Source organism: Hetaerina americana, unplaced genomic scaffold (assembly GCF_022747635.1).
Source record: "Hetaerina americana unplaced genomic scaffold, ioHetAmer1.1.p SCAF_13, whole genome shotgun sequence".
NCBI lineage: Eukaryota > Metazoa > Arthropoda > Insecta > Odonata > Calopterygidae > Hetaerina > Hetaerina americana.
Genome location: NW_027286403.1, coordinates 14,014,433 through 14,035,167, shown reverse-complemented (window position 1 = coordinate 14,035,167; position 20,735 = coordinate 14,014,433). Strand labels below are relative to the sequence as shown.

Here is a 20,735-nt window from a genome sequence, read left to right as displayed (position 1 = left end):
TACTTTTTCCTATCACTATATTTGAATATAACTGTAGAGTAGCGGTATAGGGGCTCAGTACCTTTTTGAGCTCGCAATTGCTAACCATTTAGGGAACACTTATCTAGCATATGATAACTGTGATATTGTTATGACTATTACTAATTATCTTGATACTACTTATATCTAATAAGTATGTAATTGAGACCATATTGTTCTTATTAATTGTAATGAATTTTTTTATGCAATGAAAGATTCCTGGATGTTCTTTTGAGCATTGTCAATGCTAATATTATGTGAAGGCTACTCAGTATGTTAGGAAACATTTATTTTGGCAATATTGATGGGAGTTTTTGCATTCACCACTCTGTTTGATAGTTCAATCAAATTCACTGGGGTTTTCAATTATTGTCTACTTAGTATGTAGTAGCTATTTTATTTATTTAGAAGTACTTAGGTGCGCCTTGGCTGAAAAATCCTACTGAGCCTTTATTACAGAGTCCAGCCTGTCTTGGAAGGGATTGAATTTGCTAGGTTGGTTGAAAAATGTTCAAGTATTTGGGTTCCTTAATAAATATGTGTATTTTTCTTCCAGGCATGTATGATGGTGGGGAGCATACACCGAAGTTACTTCAGTGTTCCCATACTGTTTGCCTCCATTGTTTATCACGTATTGCTGCCTCTCAGACAAGGGACACTGGTGCATTTCGCTGCCCCATATGTCGAGAACTCATTCCAATTCCTCGAGGTGGAGTCAATGCCTTACCCCCATCCTTTCTTGTCAACCAGCTTTTGGATCTCATGTCTCGCCAAAGAAGGGAAGTTATCCCAAAATGTTCTGTTCATATTAATCAGGTTAGTGGATTTAGTGGCATTAGTTGTATCACTCATGTATTTGAGTAGCTAAATATATTCGATAGTTTGCTGTTATTACTTCCTTATTATCTTAAAATAAGTTTATACTGTTTGTATCTGTCAAATTGTTTTGTAAGATGTGTAATTTTACTTATGTTATTCAGTATACACATTCTCTCTCCTCCCCCACCAGGCCTAGCACTTCCTTATTTGTGTTCCTTTCTGTCCATTTCACCTTTACTATCCTTCTACATACCCACATTTCAAAAGCTTCCAAACTATATCTATCAGCTTTCTTCAATGACCTTGTTTCCACACCATTTAAATCTGCACTCCATATTAATGTTTTGACAAGCTATTTCTTAACCTCCTTACTCTTAAGTCCTTGTTATCAATTCCCTCCTTGTGAAAACTTTCTTGCTCAACTCAATTCTTCTTCTTTTCTCCCTACTACTTTGACCACTTTGTCTGGGACACTTACAAGATGGGAAAATTCTTCCACTTGCTTTAGTTTATGAACTCTTATTTTAATATTGAACTTAGCTTTCCTGTTTCTCAAAAACTGCATAACATTTGTGTGGTTTAAAATTGTTCTTATCCCATATCTATCGCATTTGTTTTCCAATGCGCTCAGCAGTGTTTGTAAACCCTTCGCTGGCTGGCAAACTAAAGCTTGATCATCAGCAAACCGAACTGATTTTATGAATTCCTCATTGACATTCATTCCTATCTCCAATTCTTCTCATGCGTCTTTAACCATTTCTTCCACATGCACGAGGAGGTATTGTAAATTTTAATTATTACTAAAATATAATCAAGATGGTAACGTTTTCTATGTTATTCTTAAAACTTCTCTACATTGTCACCATCCAGAATTGTGCATTTCTCCCAGTTTTTTTGCCTTTCGAAGGCTGTCTTTGTTGAACTCAGCAGATTGAATTGAAAATTATTGTTCCATTTCTTGAATGATGCCATTTGTGTAGTCAAATCTCTGACCCTATAATGATTTTTTGGGTTCTGGGGATGAGAAAAAGTCACAAAGGGAAAATTGGTAGAATAGGGCAGATGTGGCAAAATTTCAAAGGCACATCACTTTGGTTGTCACAACCATGGTATGACTGCAGGTGGCACTGTGTTTGCTTCTGAAAGGGAGTCAATAGTTGTGGAACCCTGTGTGCTGATGCCTTTGACATGTGCAGTGCTTTTTAAATAGTTTTCTACACACTGCTGTATATAAGATCAGTCTCATTCATGATCATTGGGATGGGGCCTTTTCTGTAAAATACGATCAAGTAATCCTTGTTTCTTCTCTGTGGCAGCATCGTCCTTGAGTGATGGCCCTTCCACTTCTTGGCTTGTCTGTGAGGGACATGTGCCCAATTGGAAAATTTCTTTTCCACCGTACAACTGGGTCACATTACAGGCTATAATATCCATTAACAGCCATCATTTCATTTTGATTTGCTGGGAATTTTGACTTATTAAATGAAGGAACTTGATCCCGCTGTTAGCCTATTTCTTCTCAATACTCTGAGTTACTTCAATATACAGCTACCTGAAACCAGATAAATCAACATTAATAGCTGTAATTTACAACTTTGTGTACATTATGATCAGTTCTATTAAAAAATAAATGTTATCCAAATATTGTGATCATTTCTTAGTGGTAATTACTTAAAAATGATACCATCACTCAAATTGAAAAGAACAGGTGATAATGGACTCCTCGTTTTTACTCCTCCCCCTAATGCTGCCCATCCTGACTGTGGTAAATAACAAGACTGTGAAGAATAAATTCCATCCACCACTCTCACCTGAGCCGTCTGTGACATGTAAACGTCATGGATATAGTATGTCTCTCATCCTGCCAATTTACAACTGTTTTCTTTAATATATTCATCATTCCACCCAATTCACTTTAACAAATGCCTTTTCCATATCTGAGAAACATAAAAATTCATCCTCATTGTATTCAGTGTTTTATCTATTTATAACCTCATTACTGATATGGCATCACGTGTACCTCTCCTCTTCTTGAATCCAAACTGATCATCCCCTAAGTCATCACTTGCCCTATTCTCCATCCTCTTGTTGAAGATCCTGATAGGTACTTTAACTGCATACGAAATCAAACTTATTGTTCTGTAGTCCTCATATTTGGCTGCTTTTCCCATTTTTGGAGTAGGAATTAAAAATCATCTGATGAAATCTTCCGGCCAGTTTCCTCCCTCATAAATGCCATGCATAAAAACCCTTCCTCCTATGTTTTCCTTAACCTTTAAGTTGTTCCACAGGATAGCTGTCCACCCCCCATGGCCTTATTTGATTTCAGTTCCCTCATTGCCGTTTTTTTCAACATCAAGTAAGCCTGGATCCATCTACATCACATTCTCTTTCTATGCCTACACCTTGCTGGCCGAATGTCTTCACAATCCAGTTCCTCCATATATTCCTTCCATCTCTTTTGAATCTTCTCCGCTACAATCAATATTTATCCTGACTTATCTTTGTTTGTTATCACAGATTTTTCCTTCTTACTTCCTGTCGCTGATATGAACTTCCTGCATAGTGCACCAAATTCATTGTTCCTTTGAAAACTTCCCATATCTGCACACTGCTTGTCTCACCATGCTCATTTTGCTGTATTTGTTACCCACCTCAGTTAACTGTTTGACTCTTAATACTTTGTTATACTAATCTTTTAATTGCATTATTCCATTTCCTTCACTCATATTTCTAATCATCTCATTTGTGATTCGGGTTATCTTTGTCCTTTTCCATTTTACAGTTCTATAGTTTAATTTGCAGCTTTCAATGTCCGTTTTTTGATATGTTTCCATTTTTCCTTGAAGTGCCAGCTCTCTGTCCTCACTCATAATTTTCTCTGTAGCCAGCTGATGCTCCTTTTTTACCATTCCTTTTAATACTTCCACATTCCATTTCCAAGTATAATATTATTCCTGAATTATCTTTGATCGTTTGCCATGATTTTCTGATATTAATGAATATTAACTTAAATTTAACAATGAGAGAAGTCAAATAAAATATCCCCGATATTATTCATTTTATGATTTACTCTTGTGCATCACTCTTGTTATGTATCAAACAAAAGAAGAAATAAGGGAAAAAATGAGCATGAGGTATTAGAAAAATATTCATAAATGCTTCAAAATTTAATGAAAATTAAATATTAAAAATAATGTTATTTTATCTCCAAGTGTGTCTTGCGCTTGGTACCAAAATATTTTTTGCAATTTAAGTACTCTCTGATAAGATTATGTAGATAATAAATGATTAATAATCATTAGAAAACTATGATATACCATTTTAGTTTTCTAAATATCAGGCATCATATCATGTATGTTTGTAGTGCAGCAGAGATGCATTGGAAAGGCAAAAGGTTTCTGATGTTTCTACTGGTTATGAAAGTTTGCCTCCTAAAGTTATGGCACCTGGGTGATTACCACAAAGAAACTGACTTGTTATGCGGATATTAAAGAATTAATAAATCATTTGAACCAATGGACCTTAATGTGCTTTTTCACCATGTGACCAAATTCACTTGCTATGATGATCTACTCACTACTAAGCCATCCTCAATATTGTTAAATAATGGTATACTTAAGTATTTACTTCATGTAAATGCCTAGGGTTTGATATTGTTCCCGATAGGATGTAGTGCCTCTGATAAAGTCATCACTAAAAAATGGGAACTACATATTTTGATATTTAATCCAAGCTTAAATGCAGTATTTTGAAGATTACCCATGTAAAGCCACTTTTTTTGAAAGAAATGCCCAGTTATTGTGGAATGACCAGCTTGTATAATTAGGGTTTAAGGTTTATAAAAGTGAATGTTTGCAATCTATAATAACTTCTTTATATTTATTGAATTTTTAAATCGTCAAATGCATTCAATTATTTAAATTCATAAAATTATGCAATGACATGAAATACTTATACTCATCGGTTAATGAAGCCATTTTATTAACAGATATTTTAAACTATACATTGCAGTTCTGAAATGAGAATTTGTCATCATGGGTAAAGTAACTATAACCATTGTGATAAAGTGCAAAAGAGTATTAAGGAATAGAAACTATGAAAACCCCTTAAGGATTGGTATTTTAATGTTATTCTAAATAAAGGCGGTTTGTGCAAATGATAAATTTTGGTTTAGAAATTTTCCATCTACCATTTCCAGGAACTGCTGTTTTGTGAGACTTGTGACACTGTGTTTTGTACTCAGTGCACTAGTACTAGTGGTGGATTCAATGCTGGAGTCCATGGAGCTAGCTCTTCATCAACCAGTGGTAGCTGTGAACACACTGTAATACCTTTTTCAATTGCCATCAAGCGTATGTCTGAGATTTTACTGTATAAAGCAAATGAATGCATATCAAAGGTAAGTGTATGTCACATATAGTGTATTCAAATGGTCATAATTGCTAGCATTGTTTCACTTTTCAAAATGTCTTGGTGATTTTTCTTTTTCAGTTTTGTTATATGCTATTTTGGTTTCATTATTTGCCCTATCCTTCAATAATAAATAGTGACTCTCAATCAAATGTTATGGTTCTCTTTCTCATATTCACGAGCAAAAAAATCCATTATTGTTATTATTTATTTCTTGTTCACATTCTTCTGTAATGGCTGTCTATTACAGATGATTTGCTATCTTCTCTAAATATGTGTTTTGCAGGTTTCTCGGACTATCTTACTGGTTATGGTCTACAAACAAATCCTATTTTCTCATGCAATGCTTGCAATTCTCATAGAAGCTTCAACTGTCAATAAGTAATACAGTCATTATTATATCAAAACTTACATTTCAAAAAAATAAAAAAAATATCTGAACTTTTATTTTTTTAAATTTTGATTACTTTCAACCGACTATTTGGGAAAGTGGTCCTATAGCCCTGGTATTCACCGTCACTGGGAAGGAGTTTTCTTCATGAGGGTGATGTAAATTTTGGAAGGATTTATGTACTTGTGAATTTAAACCAGTAACAAGGAGCATAAAATGGAATTTTGTGTGAATTTTAAATTCAGACATTTTTATGAGTTGTGGTGTAACCATTTCTTGTTGTGCTTGTTTACAGCTGCACAACAAAGGAAATGGAAAACTCTTCTTCTTTTAAAATTTGTATGAAGTTTTCTGGGGTGTTGGACTGCTTGTCTCTGCACTCCAGACAAAAAACCAATACTTTGGCTTTGATACGTAGACAACACCTTCGTCATCTGGCTTCACAATGAAGAAGAATTAGACAGGTTCCAGGGACACCGAAATGGACAATGCAGAAGCATCCAGTTCACATTAGAGATGGAAAAAGGAGGGCAATTACCATTTCTTGATGTCATCGTAAAGAGAAAAAGAAATGGGAACTTGGACACCCCATCAATAGGAAGTACACCCACATAAACGAGTACCTCAGTGCCAACTCGCATCACCATCCATCTCAAAAGGCTACTTTGATGTCCATTCTCATGCACCTTATCTGACACTGACTCCGTGAAGTAGGAATTGAAACACCTGATGACTGCACTAAGCAGAAATAGATGCATGACTGACATGAACCAAAAAAGGACCTCAAGCATGGAAAAGAAATTATGTCAGCTGACCACCCATGACAATGGAGAGGAAGAAGCAGCACAACCAAGGGCAGAAGTCATCATTCCATATGTTGCAGAGAACTCCGAAAAGGTAACCAGAATCCTCAATGAACACGACGGGGTGAAAAGGTTCAACACCATGACCAAAATAAATAGCTTCTTCCATGGACCGAAGGACAACATCCCCAAGGAGTTATCTGAAGGCATATACTCATTGTCATGCGCCTGCAGCAGATCCTGCATTGGGGAAACCTGCGGATCACTCACAACAAGGATTAAAGAACATCGCAGGGTGACAGAAAAGAAACAACTTATCAGCCATCACCGAGCTTGCTTGGAGTGAGCTGGGACACGTCATTGATTTCAAGGGGACAAAAGTAATAACAAAGGAAAAGTGCTATTTCCCCAGGCAAATCCGTGAGGCACTGCGAATTCTAAAAAAACCATGAAATATCTACAGAGACGATGGATCATCCATCCCATCTACAGGATAGGATGGATGAACTTTAACAGTGCATCGAAAAGGGCTTTTCAATCAGGGCGTGGTACTTGATCACCAGCTGAATATAAGGCAGATAAGAAATTCCAAAAACACCTTTGACCTGAAGACGCAGGCAGGATGGCCAGCGAAACTCTTGCCACCCAAAGACAACTAATGCGGATGGAGAACTCGGAAGTGCAGAGACAAGCTCTTCACATTTTAGTTACCTATACCATTATTGCTTCTGTAGTTGTGTTATGATTGAGTAATGGATATTGATATCACCTGCTTGTGAAAAAAATTTCAGTCATTATCTTTATTAAAGGATTTTCTTTATTTATCTTTACCCCAGTTTAACTTTCATTGAATGACTGGTTGATATACATTTTTTATCTCATTCTAGTTAGGCTTAGCTCAGGAGACTGTGTCAGATGAGTTACAGAAACTAGATGCTTGTGCTGAGCGATGTGTAGAACATGCCAATCACACTTTTGATGAAGTGATCCGTCTAGCCGAGGAACGAAGGCAAGAGGTATGCTTTTTTTTCTGCCAAGAATGGAATTTCATGAATTTAATTTCATAAATATTTTGTTTATCAAGATGCACTTAAATGCTCTGTCCTAAAAATAAGTAGAATAAATCCAGGAATGAATTTTATTTAAGAATAAATTAATAATGGATGAAGGCTAATTGGAGTAAATTGTAGAATGGGTGTGTATGGTAAACTGTTTTAGTAATAATGTTTCCATAGTCATTGTCAGGCTGAGAAAATCAACAATGCTGAAAATTTGAATGAGTTTAATTTACCCTGCAACATGACAATTATATTAGTAAGTAAGTAAGTAAGTAATTTTATTTGCCCAGCAGATTTGTACAATTGTAAAAAACAAGGACAGATATAGGACACGTCAATGTTATATAAAGAAATGATAAATACTAAGTACATGTTTAAATACAAAGAAACTCATGGGACAAGAAGTTCATTAATAGAATAAAACATTTTACAGAGTAAATATTTCTGAAGGTTGAGCTTAAATATAGGCAGCTTATGTTGTGCTTTCAGTTCTTTAGGAAGTTTATTAAAAATCATGAGGCCCATATGTTTAGGTCCATGGGCAGTGGTACAGGTTCTGACAAAGTTTTGGTGGAGGTCAGCAGAATGCCTTGTGTTATAATTGTGAACGTTGGCATTGGAAAGATAACTAGAGAAGTTGCTTTTGACATACAAAGATGCGCAATACATATACACACAGGGAATGGGTAAAATTTTCAATTTTTTAAAAAGGGGACGACAGGATGCTGCATGAGTAGCAAAGCAAATAAGTCGGATGATCCGTTTTTGAATTTTAAATATAATATTTGCATTAGGTGAAGGGCCCCATAAAAGAATACTATAAATAACATGAGAGTAAAATTCACTAAAATAAAGAGACAATAAGACCTCAGTATTGACGGTATGCCTTATGAATCTGATAAGATGACAAAGTGAACTAAACTTATTACGAAGTTTGAGAATATGGTCATCCCAAGACAGACGACTGTCAATAGAGATGCCTAGAAAACATGAATTACTTTTTTGTACAATAGGTTCGTTATCAATATTTACAGTTATGCAAGCAGCTGATTTATTCTTATTAGCAAAATAAATTAAAGAAGATTTACTAACATTGAGGAGGAGGGAATTGAGGAGACACCACTCATGTAACAGCTGGGTAACGAAAGCAGAGGTTAATATTAGTGTCTACAGAGGAGGCAGACACGAGGACATTTGTGTCATCAGCATAGACAACAGGCAGCACGCCTGGTACAGAGTTCAGTAATGTTGGTAGATCATTTACGTACATGAGGAACAAGATTGGGCCCAGGACAGATCCCTGGGGTACACCACATAGTACACTTTTTACTGGAGAAAGGAACTCTCTTCCTTGTTTACTTAAGGCAACACATTGTTTTCTGTCCAGGAGATAGGATCTAACCCAGTCTAGGGAAGTCCCTTTTATTCCCAGGCATTCAATTTTTCGAAGTAAGAGGTTGTGATTGACAGCATCAAACGCCTTCGAAAAATCGAAAAATAAGGCAAGAGATTCAGATCTATTGTCCAGATCAGAAGTTATTTTGTTAACTGCTTGATATATAGCTGTGGATGTAGACCTGAGTTTTCTGAAACCATGTTGGTTGGGAGAAAGTAAGTTATGGGATTCCAGAAATAATATTAAACGATTGTAAAAAATTAATTAAAATATTTTACCAAATTGGTTGAGCAATGAAATGGGCCGATGAGAATTCATATCATCTTTAGGTCCTTTGCCCTTGTAAAGGGGCAAGACTTTCGCTACTTTCAAGGTGGCAGGGAATTTCCCTACCTTTAGTGATTTGTTAATTAAAAATAATAATGGATGCTTAATTGCCTTGTAAGATTTCTTAAAAATAGTGACTGGTATTCCATCAAGACCTGCAGAGTATTTATTACTAATTTTGGACATTGCCTTAGTTAATTCATGTTCCGAACAGGGATATAAGAATAGCGAGTTACAAGAGTTGGAAGTAAGGGGATATTTGCCACTGTTACACTGATTTGTAGGAGTTATCTGAGATAGGTAATGTTCATTGAGGGAGGATGCCATCTGTATAGTATTTTGATTGAACTTTCCAGAAGTATTACGAAGTACAATGTCAGAGTTGACATTTGAGATAGATTTGGATTCATTAATTATTTTCCAGGCTTCCCTAGATTTGTTAGAGGCATTAGTAATTTGGGAATTGTTATATGATCATTTAGCATTATAAAGAATAGTCCTGTATTCCTTTTTCATAGTGGAGTATTCGTGTTGACTGAAGGAGTCAGTTTTATTTCTAAAATATGCTGCTAAATCTTTCATGTACCTTGCAAGATTACGAATTTCATTGGTAACCCAGGGTTTCTTATTATGATGTAAAACTGAGGTTTTGAACCTAATTGGCACAATGGGAAAACAAAAATTGAAGTATTCAAGGTAAGTAGAATAGAAGTAAAGAAAGTTGTCGTCAAAACAGCAATCGCTGTAAACATTCGACCAGTCATGGGAGCTTAGCAGCTCAAAGAAGTTAAAAATGTTCTCATCGGAAAATTTTCTTCTGAAAATGGTCTTGCTGTTACTATTATCACTGGAGGTGAAAGTGGCTAGGAGAGGAAAATGGTCAGAAATATGAGACTCGATTGTTACGGTTTCAGATAACCCTGCACTGGAATTTGTAAGAACTACATCTAGAAGAGTAGAAGTAGTTCTGCAAACTCTGGTGGCTACCATATTAGTAACAGAAAGGCCAAAGGAAGACAGAATGTCAAACAGATCATATTTAGCTTTAGAGCTTTCTAAAAGGTTGCAGTTGAAGTCGCCAGTTATAATCAGCATCGGGTTAGGAATAGACTTATGGATTCATTCCAACAATGTATAAAATTTAGAAAGTAACACATCAAAATCACTGGCTGGAGAACGATAAATCGTAACAATTATATAATCACGGTTGTTTCCTTTGATACGAGATAGACTGGACTCGAACAGGTGATCTTCATTAAGGGAATTGGAGAACTGGATAAGTGGCACTGAGGAATATGTCAGTCTCACAGACACTAGGATTAATACACCACCATTTTTGCTTGTTGCTCGGCAAAAAGCATCGGTGAGAACATAACCAGTAAGTCGGAACGAAAGCAGTTCCCCCTTCTGAAGCCAGTGCTCATTTACACAAATCACATCAGGGTTATGTTCACTCGTAAATACTTCAAGGTCAATCAGTTTATTGCGCAAACACTGAATGTTAATATGGAGAATCTTTAGTTGCGTAGTTATCCTGCCGCAATTTCCAGGCGAAGTCTCCGAAAAGAATAATTTCCGATACAGATATTTTTTGGCCAGAACTCTGGGGTAAGGAGCTTTTCACGTTAATCTTGATTCACAGACAAATGAAAGGAGGCGTAATTGCCTCTGGTTACCTTAAGTTGCTCAATGTCTACAGCAGGATCAAGAAGATCCGGCAAATTAACCTTCAGATAGGACATGATTTCGTCTTTCGTCGTGTCAGGAAGAAAATTCCATTATTCTTTTTTGTTTTTATTTCAGGTAATTTCTTCTATACGCAGGGTTCAAGGAAGCAAAAGAGGAGTTTTAGAGGAACAATTGGCTCTTGTGGAGGCAGAAAAGAACAAAGTAAGGAATGCTGTTTATTTATAAAAATAATATTATTTTCCACCACATTCTTGGCCATTTAATCTCAAAATTAAGTTTTAAATATGTAAATCTTGTTAACCTGTATTAATGAGTCATATAAACTGCTGTACTTGTTGCAATTATTATTATTAGAAACATGTTGCATTTGTATGAAAACTTAATGCTGTAATTGAAACACCTGATGGTAGAGTGAAACCTCTCTTTTACTTTTTTGATGGGGGCCAAAAGGAAAAAGTGTCAATTTAAGGAAAGAGTTATTTGGAGGAAATTAGAGCACAATCATAGCTATATGTTCCATATTTGATTTAATTTACTTAATAGACAGGCCACCAATTTGTGGCAGAAAAAAAGAATGAGCAAGAGTGTACAAAATTACAGTAAAAAACACTATTGTTTATAGAAATCAAAATAAATTCATTGAAGAAATAAGGCATGTCTGTACTTATATGCCATAATTGTCATAAATTAAACATGTAACATTATTATTGAAAGAGAAGTAATGATAATAATCTTTATTCATCCAAGAGCAGCATGCACCACAATAGATATTGTCCCGAGAAGAAAAACATAAATATAGTATTCATCACCTTGGTGGAGAGATGCACGTACTACATGTATATCATTATTAATACTTGAAAATTCAAGTTCAAAATATTCGTATAAAAAGCACAAGTGGTTCAAAATCAGCCAGTCTTCAATTAAAGTTTTGAACCTACTATAACCAGTCAGTTCTGCAGGATAAGGAAGTTTTGCCACATCTGAAGGAAATTGGAGCAACTATCACGATAAAAATTCAATTTATTTAATTTAATCATTCCAACAACAGTGCGTTTATTGCCACAAATATTCAATTACAAAATGGCATCAAGGTAGATAATTCAGGAGCATTTTGTGGCAAACCGTCTGGATCTAGTCAAATGACATCCGGGTGAGCCTGCCACTTCCTCTGTTCTCTCTGGAGATGCCCTCCGGTGGACAAAGTTGGAAAGCCCAAAAGTTGAAACGAGAAATCAGTGGTATAGGAAATGTTGTCTGTATCCTCCACATCAACCCCCCTGACAGTGGTTTAGCCTGCAGTGAATGGGGATGGAAAGAAGATCTGTTGGACTGGGGCAAGGAGCAGATGAAGTCCCTATGAATATGATTTAACTTTCCTGCTGGGAGAGGGCAACTCCCAAGAGGTGAATGTACATGGCGATAAATTTTGCATTGTTGGCATTCGAAATTGGATCAGCCCAATTGAGGCAGTCATTGTGGAGGGAGAGCCACACAAAAGGCTCAGCCTTAGTTATAGGTCATAACTTTTGTGACTTGGGAAAAAGGCGAAATAGGCAAGCATCAAGTATTTCTCGGGAATTCAGTTTTTAAATCTCTAGATTAGGAAAAATTCCTGGGGAAGTTTTTTGGAGATTGCAATTGTATGAATGTTCCATGTAATTTTAGAGTGAATGTAAAACTCTAGTAGTTTGGCAGAGTTTCCAAATTTGCTGGCACTTCTAAAGTTACTCATAAGATACTGTGTTTTTCACAATTCAATAATAGCTAAATAGCTGAGAACCAGGCACTAGCTTGTTATTGCTCAATTTTTATTTCTTCATGTGCCTGTTCAAAATGTTTACATTCATATATGAAAGTTGCATCATTTGCATACATCACACATTTAGAAGGTGTACTACTTGGGAAATCATTGGCGATTAGCATAAATAAAAAAGTATCAAGTGTGGGCCTTTGGGTTTTTTTTTAACTACAAAGTCATGATTTTAGTTCAGAGCCCTGGATGCAATGATACTCTTTGAATTAGGATTGGTTGGTACTTAAAAACATATTGAACTGCTTGCTCTGTAGAATTTACAGGTGCAAATCCAAATTATGAGGAGCTTAAATATGTATTTGGACACTACTTACAGTAGTAGTAGTAGTATTGAGGGGAGGCGACCGACTACTGAGGTCATTGCGCCATTAGGGATGGACAGGAAAGAATGAAGGGTGGAGAGAAACCTGGTGTCAGCATTATCCTACTCTTAAGAAAGGCGCCAAGGGGTCCGCAGCTTAATGTCCCATCCGATGGATGGCGTACTCACTCAAATTGCCCTCCACAAAGCACCTCAAGTAGGGATCAAGATACCTCTGAAAAATATTCAACACCACCGGGATTTGAACCCGAGCCCTCTGGGTGGGACGCCAGTACGATAGCCACCGCACCAATCCCGATCCCCACTACCTACAGCCTCAATGAATTTGCCAGTCATAGGAATGATGGAGTTGGAGCAGTAAATTTGTTAAACGTTGCTATCCCCTTGCTTATAGATAGTTATTATCTTGGGAGTGTTTTAAGATATCAGGAAAGAGTCCAGACCAGAGGCATGAACTGATGGCCACAGACATTGGGAAGGAAATTTGATGGACAATGATAATGATAATATCGTATCACTGCAGAGACCATAGACATCTCTACTTTATGATCCTTTAAATTCAGGAACTAATTTCACTATTTCAGATGGAATAACCAACTTCCAGCAAAACATTTCAGTAGGAGCAGTAAATCTATTGAGGCAGTCTTTAATATCCAGGATGAAACTATTGACATTGGAAAGAATATAATATTATCTTTCAAAATTTGTGAAGTTATAATAAAATTCAGTGAGCTCTATTGAGGCATCTTTTTTTGCATTACTTGGTGGAACTATTTTCCTTATGATTTACTGGGCAGTTTTTCATTAGTTTTGGGAGATGCCAATACATACTGTATATGCTTCATTGCTGTGCATTTGCCGATGATAAGTTTCTTATGATAGTGCTTTATGACAAGAAATTTATTGCTCTCTCCATCAACAGAAGCCTACCTTCAACTTACAATTGACTGTTAAAATATAGTGGAATTTTCAGGATCAACAGTTCAACTTCTGGCTAGTAAAATCACATGTTTACATTTTGCATAAAGGCTATTGAGGACAGGTGCTTCAAAGTTTTACTTTTAATTGAATTGCCTCTTTAATTTATATTCCAGATATCAGCTACATTACTAATGTCATAATCATTCTAAAAAATCTAAAAATCCTATGACTTGATTTCTAAATGCGAAGAAAATAATAAATTCTTGTTTTTATTTTGTTCATCCTTAAATGAAATCCTAAATATATCAAGGATTCCTTTTTAATTTTTTGTAATGTGACCAAATTTGGTGGGAATCACGATGGTTTGGTGGCTAATGTACTGCTTCCTACTCATGAGGGCCAGGGTTTGAATCCCGGTGGTGTCTGGATTTTTCAGTGGTATCCCGATCCATACTCTGGGAGCCCTGTGGGGAGTAATTGAAGTGAATGTACGATCTCTCATAATTAATTGTGGACTCGTTGTCGCCTCTTTCATTAAGAGTAGGCTAATGCCGATACTGGGTTTCTCTCCACCCTTCCTCCATTCTCTGAAACATCCTACCCTCACCGAATTATCCATCTACCCTCAATTGTACAAATGACCTCTGCTGTTGGTCAGCTACCCTTATAACTACTACTACTACCAAATTTGGTTGCTAAATCTAATGTCAAGTTATTTGTAGCACCAGAAATATTTACCTTCTAGAGCATTGGAATAGAATTTTCAAGTTATTCTTTGTGTGTCTCGAGTTTTGAGTCTAAAGAAAATGAATTTTTGTTCAGTGTTTTGACATGTCTCAGGTAATTTTCTGTTTATCTCAAAGTTCTAATTTGTTTTGACATTGGAAGTTCTTCAGGGGTGCTCAGAAAAAAGTTCTGAATCATTGCAGAGGTTTATTTTTCCTTAGTTTGATACTCTAATTATCTCATTCAGTTATTCTTCCAAAGTTTTTTATCAGGTGTAAGTTGCTAAAGTTTCTATGTTATTAACATATATTTAATTTAAATTAATGAAGAAATGATGTTCCATGTTTTCTCACATGGTCGATTAATACATTTTGAAATCAGGGTGGGTGGAATGTATTTTAGAATACTTGTAATAGGTATTCCTGTATTTTTAAACTCTCCATTTAAGTTTTGAAACTCATGTGTAAATGTTCCAAATAATATTTTCTAATTTGTTCATGCTCTCCTTTATTGTGTAGGTTGAACATGAATGTGATGGATTACAGTATCAGGTAGAAGTACGCAATATAACTCAGAAGATTAGTAGCCTTAGTGAGAAATTGGATACAGTGGGTGCTTTAGGTGAACCAAGAGAGAATGCGTTTTTAGCTTGTGAATTTAAATTAAATGGGCAAGTAAATGTGGACAATCATTTTCTTGGGAATACAAATGATTTGGGATCATCTTGGAGACCAAGTGAGCGAGAAACAAGTCTATTACAGCTTCAGTCATTTTTGAACAACTTTGGCAGCATTAGAACTAGTACGACTTTCCCAGGTCTTTGCAGTTTGGTGCTGGAAAATCAGAGGCCAATGATGGGAAGTAGTTTAGAAAGTGAAGCTGCTGCTCCAGTGATAGCAAGACTAGAGGTTGTAGCTACTTTGCATACTGTGGACTACCATGGGGTTACTCGAACTACAGGTGGTGATCCATTGACTGCTGAATTAGCATGGGAAGGTAATGGTGAGAACAATGTAGATGCAACTGAATTACAGCTGGATGTCAGAATTGCAGATGTTGGTGATGGAACATACCTTCTAGCTTTTAGACCACCTTATGCTGGAAGCTATTCTCTGCGTGTCTCAGTTCTTGATCGACCTATACGTGACTGCCCCCTTCGTTTTGAGGCGACTGAACATAATAATCCCGTTGCTGTATTTGGGTGCAGGGGCTCAGGTAAGGATGGTTTCCATCAGCCTGTTGCGATTGCTGTAGATGACAATCACAATGGTGTCGAAGGTGGTCTTGTTTATGTGGTGGATGCTGGTAACTCACGAATCAAGGTTTTAACGACAGATTTGGAGTTCATCCGGCATATTGAATGTGAGGATTTGGCAGGTCGGAGCTGTACGGGTGTGGCTCTGGTGAGGAAACCAGACAATGGAAAAGAGACCAATGGAAAAAAGAACCCTTGTAATTTGGTGCTGGTCAATTGGAGAACCAAAGTGATATCAGAGATAACCTTGGATGGTGAAACTGTTAGATCTTTCTCATATCCATCTTTTGTGGAACCTGTAGCAGTTGCAGTTGACTCCCGTGGCCACATTCTAGTGGCTGATAATGGAACTGCTTCAGTCATAGCATTTGATGCGGAAGGAAAGGTACTTTTTGTGATTGGTGGTAAGATAAAAAGTGATGAGACTGGAGAAAAAGTAAGTTCAAGTCGTACTCAAGGAGCTACTGCATCAAGTCGACCCACTCATGGCCACAGGGCTGGAATTGGATCATCTTCCAGTGCAGTGGAAAGGAGTAAAGGATATTTTGGGTTGATCTCATCTGTTGCCATTGGTCCTGCTGATGAAATTATAGTGTCTGATTCAAGAATCAAGATCTTTTCCAGCTCTGGGGAATATCTTCGAGATGTTGAGACCCATGGTGAGTAATTTATTTTACATAGTTGTGAACATTATAGAACTATATAAATTTAAGGAAATGGGACTACAATAGATTGATAAGTTACTCCCTAGCATTAATTCCTGTTAAGAAGAGTTATGCTAAGTTAGTTATTTTTTCTTGACCAGAAAATAGCCTTGATAGCATTGAGATCTTGGAAGTATCATTCTTACGAGTGTATTAAGTTAAAACTAATTGCCACCTGAGAACTAAGCTCTGATGTAAGAATTGTGGGTACTAAGAACAGTGGTATTTGATACATTTATTTAGTTTATTGGCTTTTTTATGGCAGTGACCTATTCAAAAATCAAAATAATACTAATACTTGTTTGACTTAGTACCATAACTAAATTTAGCCTAAATTGCATAGTTCTTATCATGCAATGAAACTAATTGGACTTAATGGAGTCAAAGTATTGCTTTTTAGTTCTTAAGGTATGCTTTTGAGGCATTGGGGCATTTCCCCTTTAATGCCTTTAGGTTGTATTGGTGAATATTTCCTAAACCATTAATATCCAATTGCTTATGTCTAATTATTTGTGGTGTAAAATTCACTCCCTAGTGATGCTAAGATTTATAGATATTTTCAGCAAATTTATTTCAATGCTTTGCAACTTGAGCTGCATCCACTAGTTCATGGGGAGTATTTGCCTTCTATCGAGTGATTAATTCCCCGCTCATCCTATCTAATTAGTGCAGGAAACACTCTTTCTTGTTGGCCAATGCAGTTCCCCTGAAGTAACTCCTGAAATATGCTTAATATTATAGCATCCTAAAGTAAATTATCCAAAGATGAATGGAAACTAAAAAGCTACTTCTGTTTGGGCTGGATCATTCAGCAATGGACTTGCTGTTTAATTCTCTATCCATATGAAGTAAATTAAATTATATAACTTTCCTTGAGAGTACAGGATATTTTTGTGACAAGTATTGGTTCACCATCTGTTGATGCTTCACTTAACGGCTCTTTGGTTAAAAAAATAGTATTTTATTGGTTTGTAGGTTAGTTTTCATAGCTATAACGTTATAATTGGTTCATAGCTTTATATTTCAGAGTTATAAAATAGTATTATTGATTGTTGGTAGCTTTGCCAATCTTGTTTTTGAGTGTTAATTTTTTTGTAAATAAAATTGGATTATCAATGTGGAGCATTCCAATTAAGGAGTTGTCACAGTTCCAAGGTATCTTGAGTCTCTGTCATTGGAACTACATGGAACTGTATTTTTGACTCTTGATTGACTCTTCACTTTGAATTTTTATGTTCTCCTCATTTAAAAGGTTTCTTCTAAGAAACATGGCAAAATGAAGTAATACCTTTGTTTGACAATGTTTATGACTGCCAGATGACAATTTTAAAGTCATTTAAATATTCAAAATCAATTTTATAGGGAGAAAAACAATCTATAACTTATTTGAGAAAAAATTGTGCAAAATATCACATTTTAGAGGTTAAAAATTTGTACAACATGTTATCTCCAAAGATAATTAAAGCTTAAGAATAATTATATAATCTAAATATTGATTTTAGGTGTTTAGGGGAAGTACACTATTTTTACCAAGTTTCCAATAAGCCAGAGCAAACTTTTATAACGTAAAATAATTTAATTTGTTTTGTTTTATTGATATATGCCCTATAACTTCCACTGATACCTAAACCAATGTGAGCAGTAAAGTAAATTACTAAATTAAATTATCACATATTTTTGATAAAATTTAGATAATGTGTCAATTAGGCCATTCTACTACATATCTTCCGTTTTTATAGGACGGGGGAAATATGGAGCTGCCACAGTGGATTCTGGAGGCCGCCTCATTGCTATTCACTCAGAAAAGTCGCGACATGAATTACAAGTGATCTCATTGGGAAAGGAGTCAGAGTGTGGGAGAATATCTAGGGGGATGGCACGAGATCCTTTGCTCACAAGTGTTGACTCACATGGATCACGCTTGCGGCGGCCAAGTGGAGTTGCAGTTACAACAGGCTGCCATGCCTTTGTTGTAGACTTGGGCAATGACTGTGTAAAGAAATACCAGTATTGGTAGTGCTGTGTCATTTTTAATTGCCTTGCATTCCATAAGGTTAGCGTAAGGCAGGCTTTCCTTATTTTATGGGGAGAGCAGACTTATTATATTTTTAATTGTACCACATATTTTTTCCCTTATTGAAGCAGTTTGGTTGACCAGTTTTTATTCAGCCATTCTCCATCTTAAATGTATCATTGGCTACGAGATAAACCATATTTGTCTGAATGAAAGCCTCCCTATTTTGAAAAAGTAAAAATAGGGGTAATTTTGAGCCATGAGAAATAAGGCCAATTTTGAATGTCATGGGCAGTATTAGAAATAAATTAGTTTTCAGGGAATATAATTTAAATATGATTTTTATCGGAAACAAATTTTCTACCCAAAAATATTCACAAGTTTATTACCATATGATTAATTTATGTATTTACTGTTAAATTTGTTATCCTTATAATATACCAGAAAAAAACAGATTGATGCATCTTTGAAATTGCCTGTATGTATTTTTCCAAATGAATTTGCCTGTATGTGTGTATATATATTCATTCACATGAAATAGATGAAAGGAAAAGGGATAGGAACACACATAAAAGATGAAAACAGGCGAGGTGGGTAAGGTGGAATCAAGCACATCACAAGTGAAAAAATATTTTCTTGACCAGGACTTGAACCACGGATCTTTCGACTCGCTGGGCCAATGCTCTAACCACTTGAGCTATCAAGGAAACATAATTAACACTGAAATCTGCAGGGGGGTTTATGCAACAAAGTGCCCTGATTCTTTGGCCAGGAGATGGCATTAGGGAGTTGTTTCACTCACCAAAGGAGAAATGGACTACACAAGAGGAAAGGACAGTAAGAAAAGTAATCATACAACATCATAAAGTTCATATCACATTTTTATATGAGCTCCTATCCCTTTTCCTTTCATCTATTTCCATGTGAATGAATATATGCATGTTTGCCATATGGTGGGTTTTTGTATTTGAATGTATGTGTATTTATATATACACACACACACACATGCATAGTTTCACATACACGCACATGCATGGAAAATGGTGAAACATAGAAACTTGTTTGAAGGACATTCACACGGGTTCACTCAAAGTATTGGGGATCGTGTAACCTTCATCAGATGGAGAGAAATGATATCCGTGAGGGGAATTTATCGGGATGGGTATCACCACCCAAGAAAGCCTGGATGTGACAATCGAACATTAAATGATGTTGATCATTTTCTCTGATTGGGAAGGGATTAATCATAATCTATATGTCCTCAAAGGACAAACAGTGAATGGGCAGCACTATATCGAGGTAATGAGAAGGTTAAGAGACACCATGTTGCTAAAGAGACCACAAATTTGTAAAAATAAGTCTCGCCACTTTCATCTCTACAATGCACTGGCGCACACATCATTGATTGTTACTGAATTTTTGGCCAAAACAGCACGCCTGTGATCCCCCAGCTACCCTACTCTCCGGATCTTCCTCCAGTGGACTTTTTCCCATTTCCGAAATTGTAATCCACCTTGAAAGGATGCTGATTTGAAACTATTGGAGACGTCCAACAAAACTGTACTGCAGACTTAAAGGCTATCCCAAAGAAGTGTTCCAGGTGGCATTCGAAAGCTAGAAAAAAACATTGGGAGTGTTGTTGTGTTGGGTAGCAAGCAGGGGTTGTAATTTGTAGGTGATAAACATGATTAAAGGGTAACTAATAAAATCAAGTATTTATTCAAAGTCTCATCTTTTGTTGAACAGACCTTGTATTTTCCCCTCTAGTATTATTGTATTTTGTTTCTTTCTCTTACATTGTCCTTTGCTAGCACAATGCTGTTTTGGCATTTACCTTATTTATTTTGCCATCCAATTCTTTGCAGCAACTTTCACTCTTTTTTTCTTTTTTAAATCTATCTATTTTATGATTTTAATTCTGAAATTTTGTTTTTCATCTTGCATGACCATTTTATTTTGCTGAAATCAGCTGTTCTTTGTCAGTATGTTGTAGGTCTCTATTCAAATCTGAGAGAGGATTATTGTACTGCTTCACTTAATTCTTTTACATCTGCCTAATAAGGATA

The 20,735-nt window shown here is 36.0% G+C and overlaps 1 protein-coding gene across 2 annotated transcripts in view; it reads left to right on the top strand.

The window, feature by feature from the left end:
- The window catches only part of LOC139686105 (tripartite motif-containing protein 2-like), a 36,675-nt gene extending 16,281 nt beyond the window's left edge, over nt 1-20,394 (top strand). For both annotated transcript variants that reach the window (XM_071583276.1, XM_071583277.1), the window contains exons 4-9: nt 575-834; nt 5,039-5,239; nt 7,332-7,460; nt 11,029-11,115; nt 15,215-16,610; nt 18,395-20,394. In XM_071583276.1, the coding sequence (XP_071439377.1) occupies nt 575-834; nt 5,039-5,239; nt 7,332-7,460; nt 11,029-11,115; nt 15,215-16,610; nt 18,395-18,672 (2,351 nt within the window). In that variant the 3' untranslated portion in view covers nt 18,673-20,394. The remainder of the gene's footprint in view (nt 1-574; nt 835-5,038; nt 5,240-7,331; nt 7,461-11,028; nt 11,116-15,214; nt 16,611-18,394) is intronic.
- The last annotated feature ends 341 nt before the right edge of the window (nt 20,395-20,735 follow it).